Here is an 18,014-nt window from a genome sequence, read left to right on the forward strand (position 1 = left end):
TTCACTGTTGGCAAGAGACAGGACTGATGGTAGCGCTCACCTCGTCTTCTCCGAACAAGCCTTCCTCCAGATGCCCCAAACAATCAGAAAGGGGATTCATCAGAGAAAATGACTTTACCCCAGTCCTCAGCAGTCCAGTCCCTGTACCTTCTGCAGAATATCAGTCTGTCCCTGATGTTTTTACTGGAGAGAAGTGGCTTCTTTGCTGCCCTCCTTGACACCAGGCCTTCCTCCAAAAGTCTTCGCCTCACTGTGCGTGCAGATGCACTCACACCTGCCTGCTGCCATTCCTGAGCAAGCTCTGCACTGGTGGTGGCCCGATCCCGCAGCTGTAACACCTTCAGGAGACGGTCCTGGCGCTTGCTGGACTTTCTTGGTCGCCCTGGTGCCTGTTTGGCAACAATTGAACCTCTCTCCTTGAAGTTCTTGATAATTGGATAGACGGTTGACTGAGGTGCAATCTTACTGGCTGTTATAAACTTCCCTGTTAGGCCCTTTTTGTGCAATGCAATGATGGCTGCACGTGTTTCCTTGCAGGTAACCATGGCTAACAGATGAGGAACAATGGTGTCATGCACCATCTTCCTTTTAAAGTGTCCAGTCACTCAATCATGACAGATTGATCGCCAGCCTTGTCCTCATCAACACCCACACCTGTGTTAATGTGTGTGACACCTGTGTGTCATTGAAATGATGTTAGCTGGTCCTTTTGTGGCAGGGCTGAAATGCAGTGGAAATGTGTTTTTGGTGATAAAGTTCATTTTCAAGGCAAAGAGGGACTCCTCATAACATTCTGGAGTATATGCAAATTGCCATTATAAAAACTGAAACAGCAGACTTTGTGAAAATGAATAGTTGTGTCATTCTCAAAACTTTTGGCCATGACTGTAGACTACCCATGCCATGGGCACTTATGCATTCTCATACCACCACAGATGCTGGCTTTGGAACTGTGCTTTAATAACAAGGTGGTCCCTCTCCTCTTTGAAGTAGAGGATGTGGTGTCCATGATTTCTAAAACAAATGTTACATTTTTAATTTGTCAGACCGCAGGACAAATTTTCACATTGCTTCAGTCCATCTTAAAAGGATTCTGGCCCAGAAGAAGTCTCAGCATTTCTGGATTATATGTATACATGGTTTCCTCTTAGTATGGTACAGTTTTAGCCTGAATCCAGAAACTAAACGTGTCCACCAGCACAGACGATGCATGTTGGAAGTGTGTTTGAGTCTATACAGTTATTTCCACGACAGAGTCATGTCTGTTTTTTTTAATGCTGTGCAACCTGAGGGTCCCAAAATCAGGGTTATATATTGTTGCCTTTTTTTACAGAGATTTATTTAGAATCTTTTGATGATAGTATGTTCTGTAGATGAAGAATTCATTGACTTCTTTACAATTTTACACTGAAGATCATTATTCTGAAATTGTTGAACTATTTTCCTCTCACAGAGGGATGAACCTCTTCTCATCTTTATTTCTAAGAGACTCAGCCTCTCATGGAGTGCCCTTTACATACCCAGCCACGTTACCAAGCTGTTGCAAATTGATCTAATTAGTGGGAGATGTTCCTCCAGGTGTTTCTTGTTTAGCATTATGCAACTGTTTAAGAGTGTTGTCCTTCTTTAAACCATTTCAAAAGGTGTTTCTGGCAGTACATTTAAAATGAGCATATATTTTTCATGAAATAATAAATATACTTGTTTTGTTTCAGCATTTGATATGTTGTCTGAGGAATATTTGCCTTTAAATATAGCGTTTAAAGGATTTGCAAACCATTAAATGCCGCTTTTATCAACAATGTACACAGCATCTCAACTCTTTTGGAATTGGGTGTGTTCTACTGTACTGCTAATGTAAGCATTACAGTCCTGTGACTCAGGAGTATGTTCAGATACCATAACAAATGCATATTATTTTTATAAAGATGCACTGCCTGATACATATACGCTATATATATGCAGAATGTTTTAAAATATGACAAAGAAGACCAGCTATCAAGACTCTGATTTGTATCCAGGAAAAAAATAATCTAGAAGTTACTTAGAAAGAGAGTTCACTTTTGGGGCAGATGGTTCAGTATCAAAGACTGCTTGTGATTCAAAAGAAACAGTGACTGACTGCGTTCAGACTTTAACCTAGGGTGGTGATGCAATAGTGCCACATGTGAGGAAAACAGAGGAGCATATTTTCATCACATGACTGTGAGTGTCACTGCAAAACTACTCTATCAGCAAGATCAGTGCACTTGTGATTAAACATACAGGGGAGTTCTATGTGTAATCACAGGTATAGTGAAGTTGTAGAGCATAAACTCTTTACTGGAGAGAGGAGTTGATGTTCAGTGGTGCAAAAAGGTTGCCACAGAGATCTGAAAAAGTGGCACGGACAAGCAAGATATCCTTCGCTGTATTATCCACTAGTTGGCGAGTACATCCCTGACATTACCCAAATGGACCGTGCACTCACCTGAGTGATACACCTTTATAGAGAGGGGGTCAAGTGTGTCAAATGATAGATTAGGGTGTTGTTCATCTCCTGAGACTTGTTTGAGAGCTGTTCTGATAGCATGTGGTGGCTTAACACTTCGCTACAACACATTGTGTTGCTTTTTTTCTTTAATTTACCCATCTGTGTAAATATGTTTAAACATAATCTAATGCAAAGGTTGGATTTTACCTGGAAGACATTAGAAATTTCCACCGAGTTCTCCACTGTATTTGCTCTACATCTGGACAAAGAGTCACATCTTGTCGTCAGTGCAGTGTTGCAGGGAAAGAGCAGGACTGCCTAAATGAATAACACACACCACACATACTGTATATGCATGTCCTCTGTACTGTAGACACACAGACTGTATCCTCTCCTGCCACCCAGCATCTCCCTCTGCTATCACTGAGTCTGGCATGCATCTTCTGTAAATGTCAGTCAGGCTTTACTTTGAAGGTAAGCCTGTCCATTCTGTAAATTGTTGTTATTTGTTAGTTTTTTTGCATGCTTGCCCTCTCACCCTCCTCCACTCTGTCAGTCTGGCTAGGGAGTTTTTATTTTCCTATGACCAATGAGGGCCAGAGTCCAGCACAGAGCAGCTCTGCTGGCTTATTCTAATCAAATGGCCTCCAGGAACAGGAGGAGAAATCTGAAAACAAAGACAGGTTTTATCAGGGGCAGCTGGTTTACCACTGCTGACTTTGGCATTAACTCACCCAGTGTTATCGAGTGAGAGAGTATGAGGAGGAAAGACAAAAGAGACTATATTTAATCCCACTAAAAGTTTTCAGGGATCACAGTCCACAAAAACAAAATACAAAAGAGCAGGCCAACAGATTGTTTAATAAATCAATATCTAATTAATGAGGGGAGTATAAATCACTACTGGTCCTGATTTAATGAGCAGTAAGGGTATTTCTAGTTTCTGGTCTTGACGGAGTGCCCCAAACTGCTCCATAGTCTCTATTTGTTAATACTGCAATTTTAGCTGCTTTGCCAATTTTGTTTAATTAGTGGACACACTGGAGTTGATTATGTGGCTTATTTTTCCTGACTTGACACAACTAATATGTCTGATACTGAACCAAAGACAGGACCTAAATGTAAGACTCAAGAGGCAGGCAAAAGTTAACAGCCTGTTTCTTGGAAAACCAAAGCCAGATTATTGCTTCCATAAAACATGAAGCAATAATCTGAGGCAAAAAATTCAAGCAGCAGAACAAACATGAAGAATAAAGGCTGGACGTCTGACACCAGGTATAACACAAACTGGCACAGAAAGAAGTGGAGGCGGGGCTCATCTGCACACTGGGAGTGGGGCTAACAAGACACAGGTGTAGCTCATTATGGTAATCAAGGGGGCGGGGAAACACAGACAGGAAGTCAATGAGCCTGAAGAGACAAGTGTGGGTGACATAATAAAACAGGAAGCACAGGACAAGAAACATGAGGAGAGATAAATAACATAATTTATATAATCTGAAAACATCACAACATGTTCTATTTTTGAATACTGAGTGTGAAGGATATGTTCAAGAGACATGCTCTTCACATTTTATTCTATTGATACGGTGTAGTCTAACTCACCTCCCTGAATCGAACTTTTATCAAATCTAGTAATTAAAAAACTGCTGCACCGTGACTCGACTGACATCTTCCTCCCTTATGGGAGTTTTTTTCCCCCCCATCTTTCTGCCTGTTCTATCACATCCCTCGTCATTTCACTTATCAGCACCTTGCTTTAACTTCTCTCCCACGTCTCCTATATATGCAGTGCAGAATTTCTTGGCTCCTGTGCCTTTATCCCAAGCTGCAACAGTAAAAGATTACAACCTACGAGCGTAGCTCACTCCTGCTGATGTGTGAGTATTTCTAATATAATGAAAAAAAAAGTATAATGCTGGAGTTGCCCCTGCTTTCACTTTAGCTCCAGCTATAGGCTGTAAAATGTTCCCTTTTTCAGTGAGTGGCAGAGGGAGAGAAAAAAAAGGTGAAGGAGGCTGGAGGGGAAAGGCTTATTGATAAATGATATGAACTAAAAGGTTATGGTGTAGCAGAGGCAATATAAACCCCACTCATAAAGCTCTAGGGCAACATGGTACAGAACCTTTGAGCTTACTGTCAGTCTGAGCCGGTTAGTGAATCGTTGAGCTGTGGTTCTCTGAGGGTCAGAGGTAGCTTTTCGATCAATGAATTATATATTTCGGGGCCAATGTTTAAAAGTGTTGAGGGCTTTGATCAAAGTTGAAAACGTCTCTGATGCTTCCTACCACTACTCCTTTTCTCCCTTTGAATAAATACTGTATATCATTACTCATTCATTACTTTCTCGACAGTACTGCCTCTCTAGTACAGGGTGAACTGTAGCAAACGGCTTTCACACATGTGAGCTCATTACGACCACTTGTTTTCATTTTACTACATCTCTACAAATCACTGTGATAGCTGCTTCTCATTGGGCAAGAGACAGGATGCACCCTGGAAAGATCACCAGCCTGTCACAGGGCTAACATACAGACAATTACCCAGACAAACTCACACTGATATATCCCTGAGAAACCCAAATACACACGGGGGAGAAAATGCAGACTTCACACAGAAAGACCAAGCCAGCATTAGAACAAGGAACCGTCTTACTGTGAGGCAACAGCAGCAACCACTGCACCACCGTGCTGCCCTCAGATACAGTTAGTTTTCTTTCAGTAGTGCTCCTATAGGCTGTTCGCTACCTCACACATCATTCATCCATATCAGCCTCCAAACACTCCTTGCATTCATCCAGGTTGCACAGAAACATAATGGCCTTCTATCGATTCCCCCCTCTCTTGCTGTCTTTCTTCTCTGTTTTCGCTCTCTACTCAGCTCTGCAATAAGAGGTTGTTATGATAACTGTGTGAGGAGAGAGCCAAGTGCTTCACTGAGCTGGGAAGCAAGGATGTCTTTGTGCTCATTAGCATCCCAGAGCTCATACATGTATGGGTGTGTATTTGCACATGTTCTAACATTGTTTTCAAGTGCATACATGGGTGTTTACAAAGAGGGTCCATGAATAGGACATGTATTTCAGCCCTTCTCAATCCCAAGAGGTTGTTCGGCAGCAGGGCTGTGCTTAATCAAAGATGTTTTTTTTTATTTACGTTGCTAAGCGCTGCTCAAGTGGCTGCTTGTTGCAGCAGCTCTCTCTTCGTTGTTCTTTTTCCAACTTTTTTTTTCATATCTGTTTAGTTCTTGAAGTATCTGATATTACCACATAAGATTAAGTATATGTTGCTAGTCTGTGTTGTTTAAAGGTGACATATCATGCAAAATTGACTTTTTAATGGTTCTTTACCTGAAATATGTGTCCCTGGCATGTCTACAAACCCCCCGAGAATGAAAAAAATCCATTCTGCCCCTGTTTTGATTTCTCCATCTTTCTGTAAATGTGTGTGAAACGAGCCGTTTCAGACTTCCGTGTTTTTGTTACGTAACAACAATATCCGGTCTGTCAAGGAGTCAGAGCTCGGAGCTTGTTCAGCCCATAGACTGTATAAAATAATACTGAATCCCTCCTCCGTTTTTCATTACCTGCACAAATGTGTGCTAACAAGGAGCTTAAGAGGGAGGCATGCTAGTTGTAGGCTGTCTTAATAAACACAAAGGTCGGTTTTACTCCCCACGTCTGCAGATTTGAAGATCTAGTGGATGATTTTTTTTTGTCATGGATAAGTGCTAGCGCTAATTAGCATAGCCACATAGCTACATGTTCATAGCTGTAGCTGTAGCTGTAGCTGTAGCTGTAGCTGTAGCTGTAGCTGTAGCTGTAGCTGTAGCTGTGTACCAAGACACACGTCGACATACTGACAAATAAAACAACAAGAAACACAAAATCTGTGACCAATCCTTCATTAAAGGTCCTGCTGCCTTTCCCGCAGAGGTCGGTTTTACTCCCCATGTATGCAGATTTGAAGATCTAGTGGATGATTTTTATTTATCATGGATAAGTGCTAGCGCTAGTTAGCATAGCCACATAGCTACATGTTCGTAGCTGTGAACCAAGACACACGTCTACATACTGATAAATAAAACAACAAGAAACACTAAATCTGTGACCAATCCTTCAGAAAGGTCCTGCTACAGGCGCCTCTCCGTCAGGATCAGATTCAGAGGGTTGAAGTAACGCGATCTCTGAGCAGCCGTGTATATTCAGCCAACATGTAAACATTAGATCAACGTGCTGGAGAGCCGAGGCACATCCACTTCCTGAGGGGGCGTGGTCAGAGAGAAAACAGAGTGTTCTGAGGAGGACTGAAGAAGAGGGCTTTTCAGGCATGCCAAAATCTGATTTCAAAGTGTTTTTTTGAGCATAAACTTTAAAGACATGTTTTGGGGACCTCTTAGACCAATATATATTGATGAAGAAAGCGTGATATGTCACCTTTAAAGCTGTGGATATCAGTTTGAAGCACTTCCTGTGTCAAAGCATGGCTACTGTTTGATTTAGTCCCTTCTGCTCTGAGTAACACTGAGGAAAGCCTGTCTCTGTTTCAGACTGCTTCCTACTGATTCCACAGAAAGGTTGTGCTTTGTAAAGACTGGCACATTATATCAGCAACATTTGTCTCGTTCAATTTAGTTTAGAAACAAAGAAAATTGAGTCTGCAAACTTTCTATTTACGATGACGTCAGCTTGCTGAGTCACTTGTGTTTACTTGACCTTCTGAGTAAAGAGATTAAGACAAAAAAAACAACCTATTTTTCTACCTGTAGTGTATTAGTGTGTAGACTGGTGTTGTTTTTGATATAATAACCTCCAAGCAGATGCCAAAGACAGCTATAAGAAAACAGGAAATATGAGAAACAAGACAGAGGAGACCTCTTGTTAGCAGGCTTTCAATTCTTCATCCACTTTAAAGCGTCATGATGTATTTATTTCACAAGGGGAGCACGAGGGTGAAGAAACAAAGCAAACTGAGAGGAAGCAGTTCTGGAGAACAAAGAGCTGTCTGGAGACAAGTTTTTCTTTGTCTTTCAAAGGTTCAGACCTGTTAGTTGTCTTTTATTTAACTACGCTATGATGAGCAGGATCTTCTGATAGAACATTTCCTCTGTACGCCCAACACTGTGAGAGCTCCAGGATTACCACACGTCGTCTTAATTGATCTCATTTCCTTCTCCCTGCTCCTCTGGCCCTCTGCTCTCATGTGTATCTTGTTATATCTCTTGAATGCATGTAATTTGACAAGCGTATTATTGTCAAAGGTCTGTGTGAACCATTCCTTCTAAGGGAACTCCTTTCTACAGATCAAAGTCTATTTCCTGGCCTTTAAGGGTTACTACCACAGGAGAGGAGATGGCTCCACATGGAGCTGCGTGAACTGTATGTCATGTTATTAAACATACTCTGATGTGTTTCTTTATGTTTCTCTACAGGACACAGAGATCCTCAACACGGCCGTCCTGACCGGGCGAACCGTTGCTGTACCAGTAAAGGTGGTGACTGTGGGAACAGACGGAGCGGTCTCTGATGTAACAGAGTCGGTGGAGTGCAGGTCAACAGATGAACAGGTTATTAAGGTTAGTGGGATGTGCTCTGAGCAGCTGCTTTATTGTAGTCTGTTTCATGGTCAGCTTCCTCGTGGTGTGTGGGCGGATGAACAAGAAGAACAAGAAGTAGTTGTGTGTAGAAGTGTTTTGTGATCATTTCTCTTAGAAGCAGGTGCTAAATTTCCTCCAGCAAGACAGAGCACGGCTTACTTTTTGTCAAATGGTTAGCCAGAAATTGAGAGGTTATCCTCTGTTTTCACAGATTGATAACTTTGAGTGAACAAAGAACAATGGAAAATGTAGCTATGGTAGGATCACAGGAGAGGCCTTCTTTAAAACAGTGAGCCTTCTGCTGAAAGGAGACTTTTCGCTCTCAGGTCTCTGCTGAGCTCACTGTTGTAAAATATATCATGTGCATAGTTAGGTTAACTTAAATGAATCAACATGATTTATGTTCAAGATCAGGGATGGGTACCTTTCACATTTGAACTGATACAGTACCGATGCCCAGTACCTGGGCATTGGTACCAGTACTCAACGGTACCAATTTTCGGTACTTTTGTGTGTTTATGTGGTAATAAATGTTAATTTGTTTCATAATAAAATCTCAAATTTGTTTAATTTAACATATTTATTTCATTTAACATGAAATGAACAGAAACAGGATTATATAGGTGATTAGATATATTAGCTGACACGTGCTCGTGGCGTCTAATTGCTCTTTTTGGAGTTTATCAATGAACACAAGTGAACGCCTGCAGACGGGGGAAAGTCAGTTCTACGTCTCTTTATAATAACAGGACACACAACTTACTTGTTGGGCATTCCCACACAGAGGAACGGTTATAAACAGGGCAGGTAGTCAGAGCGAGAGGGTCCATCTCAACTTAATCCTCCTGCAGCTCTGCCTCGTGGTGAGTGTGTGCCCCCGTCAGCTGCAGGCTCCGTTTGGAGCGCTCCTGCGCAGATGCAGAAAGCAGAGAGCAGAGACATCCACCCGATCAGTCTGAAACTTCATTACAGTGTAAGAGTATGCAAAATCACCTACTCTTCCACTCCCTCACAGTCACAAGGATGCGTTTAGGTACCGAAACATGGTACTGTTTGATTTCACGTGAATCGGTACTCAGTAGTACCAAAGGAATTCAGTCGGTACCTATAAAAGTACCGGATTCGGTACCCATCCCTACTCAAGATACAATGACAAACTTATTCTGCAACTTCATTATCACTTGCCAATGAAATAACTTTGACAAACCATAAAGGGGATGTGTGCTCCACTCTGACTCATTTCTAATCATTATCTATTATCTAATTGACTCTATTATCTAATTATCAGCTCTCTGAAAGTCGGAGTAATCAGTCCCTCCAGGAAGTTGCGATTTCGCGATCGCAACTATCAACGCAAATTCAACCAATCAGCGCGATTTTTTCGCGGCCTTGCAGTTTTATACATCAAAGCAACTTTTACGCAACTTTGACCAATTACCTTAACCTCAACCCCTGTACGTCATTGGTTCCATCATCAATTTCACTTCCTTGGAACATAAATGTAAGTCCTCACTTGATCGGCACTTTTCAACAGCAGAACATGCACGGAGAACGGGTGAAAAGAGGGGACAGCAGGCAGGACAAGTGACCATGACAACGTTGTTATTTATAGATACTAGAGTTATTATCTGAGGGGCTCAGTGTTTGCTTGGTCACTACCTGCAGCAGGTGTGCTTTATGAACCAGCTCCCCCTCCTCCATGCATCTGTCTCATCTTCATTGATGATTTTTACCTCCGGTGTGCGTTAGTGACAAAGACACAACCGGGGGACGTCTGTTTAATATTTGATGTTTGACGTTGTTGCCGCTATTACCGTAAAAAGCTCGGCGTCTACAGCTTGATTTAATCCAGTTTGGTGAAACATCAGACCCCTTCAGTAAGTTTTGATCAACTCCTAGTCATCAAAGGTGCGGATTCATCTCAGATTCATTTCTGTGCCTCTGTCGCTGTGAGGTGCATTTAGGGACCGTCGTAAATGTGCAATACAGACCTTTCATGGCATTTTTCTGTGAATCAAGACAATCAAAATACAGTCACAGTGGCCACATCAAGAATGGTTTCTAAAAAAAATCTGTAATTTAGCATTTTTACTTGCCCCTGAGATGTTATTGGAGGAAAAATGCAAGCAAAAAAAAAAAAATCGCAACTTTCAGCTGTTGCAAATTCAGGCTTTTTGGGCCGCAACAATCACAAAAATATCCCGCGAAATCCTGGAAGGACTGAGTAATTAACCTAAAAACTTACTGAATGTTTTGGGAACAAACAAGTTGAACAATTCTGAACCCTGAGTAAAACCCAAGTTAAACACATTTTTAGTAATGTTTAACAAACTTACAGTGGAAGATAAAAAGGAAGTGAAAAGGAGGAGAAGAGGACTGACAAACACCAAGCTGTCAGTTTAATTTCTCAGAGATACATGCTTCTCTGACATCATTTGGGAGTAAAGCTGCCAAGTTCTCCTCAAAGACGTGGAGACAGATGACAGTCTTCTTGTGACTGTTCTGAAGAAGCAGCTGACTGTACTGAGGACGTGTGCTCAAATTACTGCCTGTGCCAATCAAGCCTCTGATGGAGTTTCAAACAGAAATGAATTTGAGTGATTTCAAACCAAACTTAATGACAGATTGTTGAATAGAGAATCAAATGTTGGTGAGATTGTGATGTTTGGATAACACACGTCTGATGTTCCTGGCTTATATTTTCTGTAATTTAATGATGCTTCTGAGAAATCCCTGTAAATTGTTAGAGTTGTACTTAATCCAGCTCATCACACTTCATTTTGAGCTAGCTTTAGCGTGTTCTCTGATTCGATGAAGCAGGCTCATGTGTCTGCTCAGCTCTTTACAGTTGTAGCCTCTTTCCTGAAGACATCTATGCACTGTGACTCTTGGGGCGCTGACACCAAACTCAGTCCACTCCTTGAGAAGCTCTCTAAAGTTCTTGAATCAACCCCTTTTTTTTACAATCCTCTCAAGGCTGTGATCATCCCTGTTGCTTGTGCACCTTCTCTAGCCATACTTTTTACTTCCAGTTAACTTTCCACTAACATACTTCAATAGATACAGCTCTCTGCGAACAGCTTGTCTTTTCAGCAATGGCTTATCCTTCTTGTGGTGGGTGTCATTGATTGTCTTCTAGACAACTGTCATGTCAGCAGTCTTCCCCAGGATTGTGGTTGTGTGTACTGAACTAGACTAAGAGATAAGTGATTTAATCAAACTCAAATTAAGGGTTCAAATCTTTTGGGATATGTTTTCTTTTCTTTTTCTTTTTTGAGCTGTCGGCCATAATTATCACAATTACAACTTAAAAACACTTGGCACAGTTTAGTTCACATGTAACCAGTCTAAATATATTTAATTTCCAATTTCTTAAATAATTGATGGAAAATATTGAACTTTTTCAAGATTTTCTCATTTTTGTTGCGGCACCTAAAGACACATTACAAACACACAGCTTATCCTGCATAAACCCTCCATAAAGATGCATCTTCACACAACCAAACACACACTCAGAGAACACCTGAAGTTTCACTTTACAAAACTTTTTTTTTTTCATCCTCTAGCATCTCAGAAAAAACCTGTACACAAGAGAGGAATGAAAGATAAACCTCATGAAAGTGGTCCAGATTACATAATTGCACCTCATCAATGATACACAGTTAAAAAGATGTTGAATGATACAGCTATCTTTGAGAGTTTGAATACTTTTGTCATCTGTTGTCAAAGTTCAAAATCTCATATATAGATTCTGTTTCTTCTTTCTTTCTCTCTCTCATCCTGCTGCCTCTTTCTTCCTCCAGGTGTCAGAGCGATGTGATTATGTGTACGTCAATGGGAAGGAGACGAGAGGAAAGAGCCGAGTGATGCTCAACTTCACCTACAGTTTTCTGGGCGCCCAGCTGGAGATGAGTGTTTGGATGCCTCGCTTGCCCTTGCTCATCGACATAGCTGACCCTGAGCTCAGCCAGATAAAGGGCTGGAGGGTCCCTGTTAGTGTGGGCAACAGAAGGTAAAACCTGGTGGTTTGTAGCATCTCTACTGCTGCATCTTTCTGCAATGCATCATCATTAAATTTGTGCTTAGTTTGAATAGTTTGCAGCAGCACTGCAACAGCAGCTATAGGCAGGTATTCCCAACAAAGCAAACTTGATCTGTGAATCTTAAACTGGCATAAAACCGCTGATCCACATGCTAATTAGATTTTTACACTACAATTATTGCAGCACAAGAAAGCCATTGAAAGTTATCCCGGAACATGTCCAACTTTCTTTACTTCAGTCATCAACTTGAAAAGTTTTAGAAGTTTCCTGAATTAGAATCACATTCTTCACTTGGTAAAACAAATGGAGGCTACTATAAATTGGCTTGTAGTGTTGATGCAGACATATGAGGCATAAAATGCAGGTGCAGCTGCAGAGGAAATATAAAAAGAGTCTCATAAGTCATTTGAATGTTTTCCCAAAAAGGTACTTATGTTGAATAACAAGTGGGTAATAATTTTGAGCAGTACAGAGCCTGGAGAAAATTATCTGAGGAGCGACACAGAGAAGTGCAATGATCTGTGAGAGGTGTCTTGAGTAGTTCAAGATAGTTCCAGTACAAACATGTAGATCAGTGATAATTCTTCTGCTTATTACAAAACAGGCTTTCTGACAAATGATTACAGCTATTTCTGTTTTAATTAACTGTGATCAGTTACTATGGTTAGACATGTAGCAATAGAAAACTTGACTTTCTAATTCATAAAGGAGTTATATTTATGCACCAATGTTCAGCCCCTACAATGGGCTTACTGATAATCATCATTATCAGTAAATGTGAATTTAACAACTCACAGTAATTTCAACATACAACAACAACAACAACAAAAGGATTTTTCATTTTAGTACACTTCTGCCACCAAGTCCTCTCAGTGTCCTGTTCCCTTTAGCTTCCACCCCACAGGGTGACACTCAAACATAAATCCCCCTGCTGTCCAACCATGATCACATCAGTCATGTCTGTCATTTGTCAAAAGGGTAAATCCAAAGAAATGAGAGTATACTCAAGTCATTGGTTTGTAAAGAAGTGTGTCCCTTAACTTTAAATGCATCCATTCACATAAGCTTGTAAGCCACCTCATTACACTCTGACATCAGGGCTGACCTGTCGCTCACTGCAACAAACATGACCTGACCTCATGTTTCTGGAGCCAGACACAAATGTCACCTTGGTTCAGACTGCTGTCCCTTCACTGATTTGGAGTATAGGAGAAGAAGAGGGGAGGGTGGAGTGAGGCTAGGAACTACGCCAAGCCACCAGGACACAGCATGTTAACCTGTCAGCCCGTTTTCCTGCCTGACCGGCCGTGCCTCATTAAACCTAATGGAAACTGTCACTGTCACTCCCCTCCAGGCTAAAGCAGAGCACGAAACAGTGAGGGAGGAAAGGTGAGAGTGAGAGAAAGGTAGAGGGAGTTGAAAAATAGATTACAGGAAAGTCAGGTTAGAATTTATGTGAGAACATTTTATAGAGAGAGAGTCAGAGACAGAGATGCCAATGCAGAGGAAACAATATAAACTTGTATCTGGGAAAACAGAGTAATAAAGGGTGAAAAAGAAATGTAAAACTCTGATGCACATGTCTGATAGCTGTTTTGGTGGTAGCCTTCATCATCTCCATTTTTGTGCACAAACAAATGATATATTCTTAAACACAATGTATTAAAGTATCTGAGGAAGCAGGATATTAAAGGTGACATATCACACTTTTTTCATCAATATATATTGGTCTAAGAGGTCCCCAAAATATATCTTTAAAGTTTATGCACAAAAAAACACTTTGAAATCAGATTTTGGCATACCTGAAGAACCCTCTTCTTCAGTCCTCCTCAGAACACTCTGTTTTCTCTCTGACCACGCCCCCTCAGGAAGTGGATGTGCCTCGGCTCTCCAGCACGTTGATCTAATGTTTACATGTTGGCTGAATATACTCGGCTGCTCACAGATCACGTTACTTCAACCCTCTGAATCTGATCCTGAATCTGATACTGATGGAGAGGCGCCTGTAGCAGGACCTTTCTGAACCATTGGTCACAGATTTAGTGTTTCTTGTTATTTTATTTGTCAGTATGTAGACGTATGTCTTGGTACACAGCTACGAACATGTAGCTATGTGGCTATGCTAACTAGCGCTAGCACTTATCCATGACAAATAAAAATCATCCACTATATCTTCAAATCTGCAGACATGGGGAGTAAACCTGACCTCTGCCAGAAAGGCAGCGGGAACTTTTCTGAAGGATTGGTCACAGATTTAGTGTTTCTTGTTGTTTTATTTGCCAGTATGTAGACGTGTGTCTTGCTACACAGCTACAGCTACGACTTGTAGCTATGTAGCTATGCTAACTAGCGCTAGCACTTATCCATGATAAATAAAAATCATCCACTAGATCTTCAAATCTGCAGACGTGGGGAGTAAAACCGACCTTTGTGTTTATTAAGACAGCCTACAACTAGCATGCCTCCCTCCTAAGCTCCTTGTTAGCTCCTTGTTAGCGTAGAGAACCATTAAAAAGTCCATTTTGCATGATATGTCACCTTTAAGGGTATTTTTTTCTTAGAACGAACTGGAATTTTTACTTTTAGGAGGTAAAGTGTATTTAATTTAATCATGAAGTAAGATAAACAGCTAAGTTGACATACAATGTAGCAGCCCAGAGGTTTGAATTACTATTTTAGAAGTTGGTTGCCTTTTTATATTATCATCTATATGTCACATATTCAATATAATGCCTTTGAGAGCACACTGTGCCACACTTTTCTCTCCTCTAGATGTCTGATTAGCTCCACTGTGGCTCCTATTTAAGTTTTGAATTCATAAATCTTTGCAGGATTTCTCTAATTTCCAGCCTTCAAAGTTATTTCCTCCTCCGTCCCTCCTCTCCTCCAGTCTTATGTGGGCTTTTTAAAGTGATAAAGGGCCATATGATCTTTAATAGGAAGGGAAAATACAGCAGATATGTCACAGAACTACTGGGTGTGCAAACATTCATTTGTAACATAACATATCTCCTAAGATTGCTGTATCTGCAAAGTCTTTGCCGTTGGCCAGATAAATGGCAAGCGTACAGCAGAACATCAGATGCCCTTTTATAGAAAATGAGAAAGCAAGCAAGGCGGCAGTTTGTCTCTGCGAGTTCTTTTTAATGGAATTTTGAAAACGCTGTGACTTTCAGGAGGTCGGGGAAACCTGCAGCACAACAGACAGTAGAGGCTTTTAAATACAGCAGAGGCTTTGGACTTTACTGGCATTAATGGCAATATTAAACAAATTAATAACATTTAATTGTAATAGGAAAAGTAAACTGATCCCATTTATTTATTGTGATAGCCTCCAAAAACAGCCTGAGGTATATAAAGTATACTTATATATTCATCTTAACTACTCTCTGTTCTAAGTAACTGACCCCTTCTTCACTCCTGTTCTTCATCTGCTGTCTTTTTCCTGCAGGTATGAGCGGGTCACTGATGACAAAGATGAAGACGGTGCGAAAGCGGAGAGGACCGAGAACAGCTGTGTGCCTCAGTATCAGAGCACCACCCTGCGTGTCCTCACACACTTCGTGGTGGATACTGGGGAAGTTAAAGGAGCCTCAGAGGACGACGGGCTGGGCCAGCAGAACTTCCTGTTGGGCACTGACTGGCAGGTGGAAGTGACACAACTGGTCAAGGATTCTCTGAGGGTGGCTGACCAGAAGGTTGTACAGCTGCTGGATGGACACGTCATCATGGGAGTGAGCACAGGAATCACCAAGATACAGGTTGTTTGAGTGTTTGTTTTGGTAACCTGATAGGCACACTGCATTACTGTTCCCTTTAACTTTATTACTGTCATAGAAGTCCTGCCATCTGTTTTCACCATTTTGAGTTTGCATTATTCTGAGTGAATTTTTTTTTTTGGTTTAGAGCAAAGCTTGTCTGCCTAATTCAGATAAATCAGATAAACACTCAAAGGGGAATACCTTAATCAGCTCAATACTAGCATTTCCTGTGACCTTTATTTCTGCAGAGCTGAAGAGATTTGACAAGGATGTTTCTTGCACCAATGACACCAATGCAAATTCTGTGTATGTAAAAAACTAACATTGCGATAAACCTGATTCTGCCTTTATAATCTAAGAATCATAGTACCAATCTTTTGGTTTAAAAACTGAACAAATTAAGAGTATTATTCTGATTAAACTGATCATAATTACAAGAAAGGGCTTTGCTGTTACATTTATATAACAGTCAAGGCTTCCAAAATCCTATGAGGGATTCCATGTTGGTCAAGGAATGGAAATATGATCACTCATAGACTGGGCTTCTTGTCAATGGTTTATCATATGAATGAATGTGTTCTCTCAAGAATCTCTAAGACATCTTTTGGATATATGTTCATGGGAAACCCATCTTGCTATTAACCTTTGGAGAAGTGTCAGTATGATGACTCAGAGTGATGTGATCTTGGCATCACTGAATTATCTTCTTGGTTAATGGTTGTTATAATGGACAAGATATAGGTGCAAATAGGTTTTCATGGGGTCAGGTGGTGAGAACCCTCTGAGATCTTGACCCAAATCATACAAGGCAAGACAGCTCGAACAATCTAAAGAAGGGGCCAAAGAAGAGGTGTTTAATTGTTTTCTGGGGTTTGGTATGAAGCAGGCTGTCCACTCTGGGAATGGTATAGGGACAGGACTTGACATGTGCCTAGGGGGGATCTAACCACTATGGATGTGGGCCAAAAGGCAGAGCTGCAATAGGAAGGAGAAGAAGGAGAGACAGGACATGCTGCATTTGATCAAGGGACTCTGATAAATGAATCTGACTGCAAACTGCTGGTTGTGAAAAACATGGACATGGTCTCAGTGACCGGCTTCTGAAGCAGAGTTTTTTTTTGAATGAGTTATTAAGAAATAAATAACACCCATACAGTGTGTGGATAGAGAAATAAGCTATTCAGACCCAAATCCTATTTGGAAGCAGGTTGTAAACCAGTTTATTTTATTATAATTGTAAACTATGCTGGGATATACTGAGTTTTTTTTGGAATGGAGTATTTTCTCCATCTTTGTTTGATTCCCCCCCTAAAATAACTTCTATCAGGCTTCTAAATCTACAGACTGAAAGACTGTCCTTTGTCTAGGCCCAAAGTCTTTGTCTGATGCACATGGGCTGATCCCAAAACCAACATATCTACCAGAGAGAAACACAGTATTGTTTGGAAGCTCTGCAGAATAAGCACTGGAATAACTGTTACTTAGAGAGACAGACGAGGTGACACTTTTGCTCCATGTCTTGGTTCAGGAGGACATGGGGTAATAGTTTTGTAAACACATTGCAGAGGAGGGGGGTGTCTGATTGAGCCACAGAAGACCACAGTTTGCTCTCAGGGTCCTGCCTGAAGACAGTTGAATTATTAACCATGTTTGACGAAGGTCCATCAGACTTATTATAGAAGGCAATTACAGAAAAAAATCATTGGATTTTTATTATGATGACTAGCAAGTGTTTTAATATGTTTTAGGTGCTGTCCCCTCTTACATCATCGGTCCTGGCTGAGAGGAGCATCAGGGTGCTGGAGGATAAAGTGAGTGTGACAGAGCTCGGGGTGCAGTTGGTGTCTGGACTCTCTCTGTCTCTGCAGCTCAGCCCTGGGAGCAACAAGGCCATTGTTGCCACTGCAACCACACAAGAAGTCATTCAATCTCTTACACAGGTACAAATTCAAGAAATTCATATATCCTACAACATTTTAATCTAAATGTATCACTTCATCTGCTTCAAGAGAGGGAAAAGTCTGATCTTTTCTCTCATAGATTTACTGTGTATTGTATTTGGTTTGAAAGTGAATCAGGGTTTTATGGAGTCTGTGATATGGGTTGTGATTTTTCTTTCATAATTAATTCTCTCTTGCTGTG

At 41.0% G+C, this 18,014-nt stretch overlaps 1 protein-coding gene across 1 annotated transcript in view; it reads left to right on the forward strand.

Moving 5' to 3' along the window:
• Positions 1–18,014, forward strand: part of si:dkey-112m2.1 (transmembrane protein 132C) — a 107,279-nt gene that overhangs the window by 87,056 nt on the left and 2,209 nt on the right. The window contains exons 5-8 of the mRNA XM_034710221.1: positions 7,904–8,047; positions 11,872–12,080; positions 15,563–15,872; positions 17,621–17,812. Of these exons, the coding sequence (XP_034566112.1) occupies positions 7,904–8,047; positions 11,872–12,080; positions 15,563–15,872; positions 17,621–17,812 (855 nt within the window). The remainder of the gene's footprint in view (positions 1–7,903; positions 8,048–11,871; positions 12,081–15,562; positions 15,873–17,620; positions 17,813–18,014) is intronic.

The sequence above is a fragment of the Notolabrus celidotus genome, chromosome 19, assembly GCF_009762535.1.
Source record: "Notolabrus celidotus isolate fNotCel1 chromosome 19, fNotCel1.pri, whole genome shotgun sequence".
Lineage (NCBI taxonomy): Eukaryota > Metazoa > Chordata > Actinopteri > Labriformes > Labridae > Notolabrus > Notolabrus celidotus.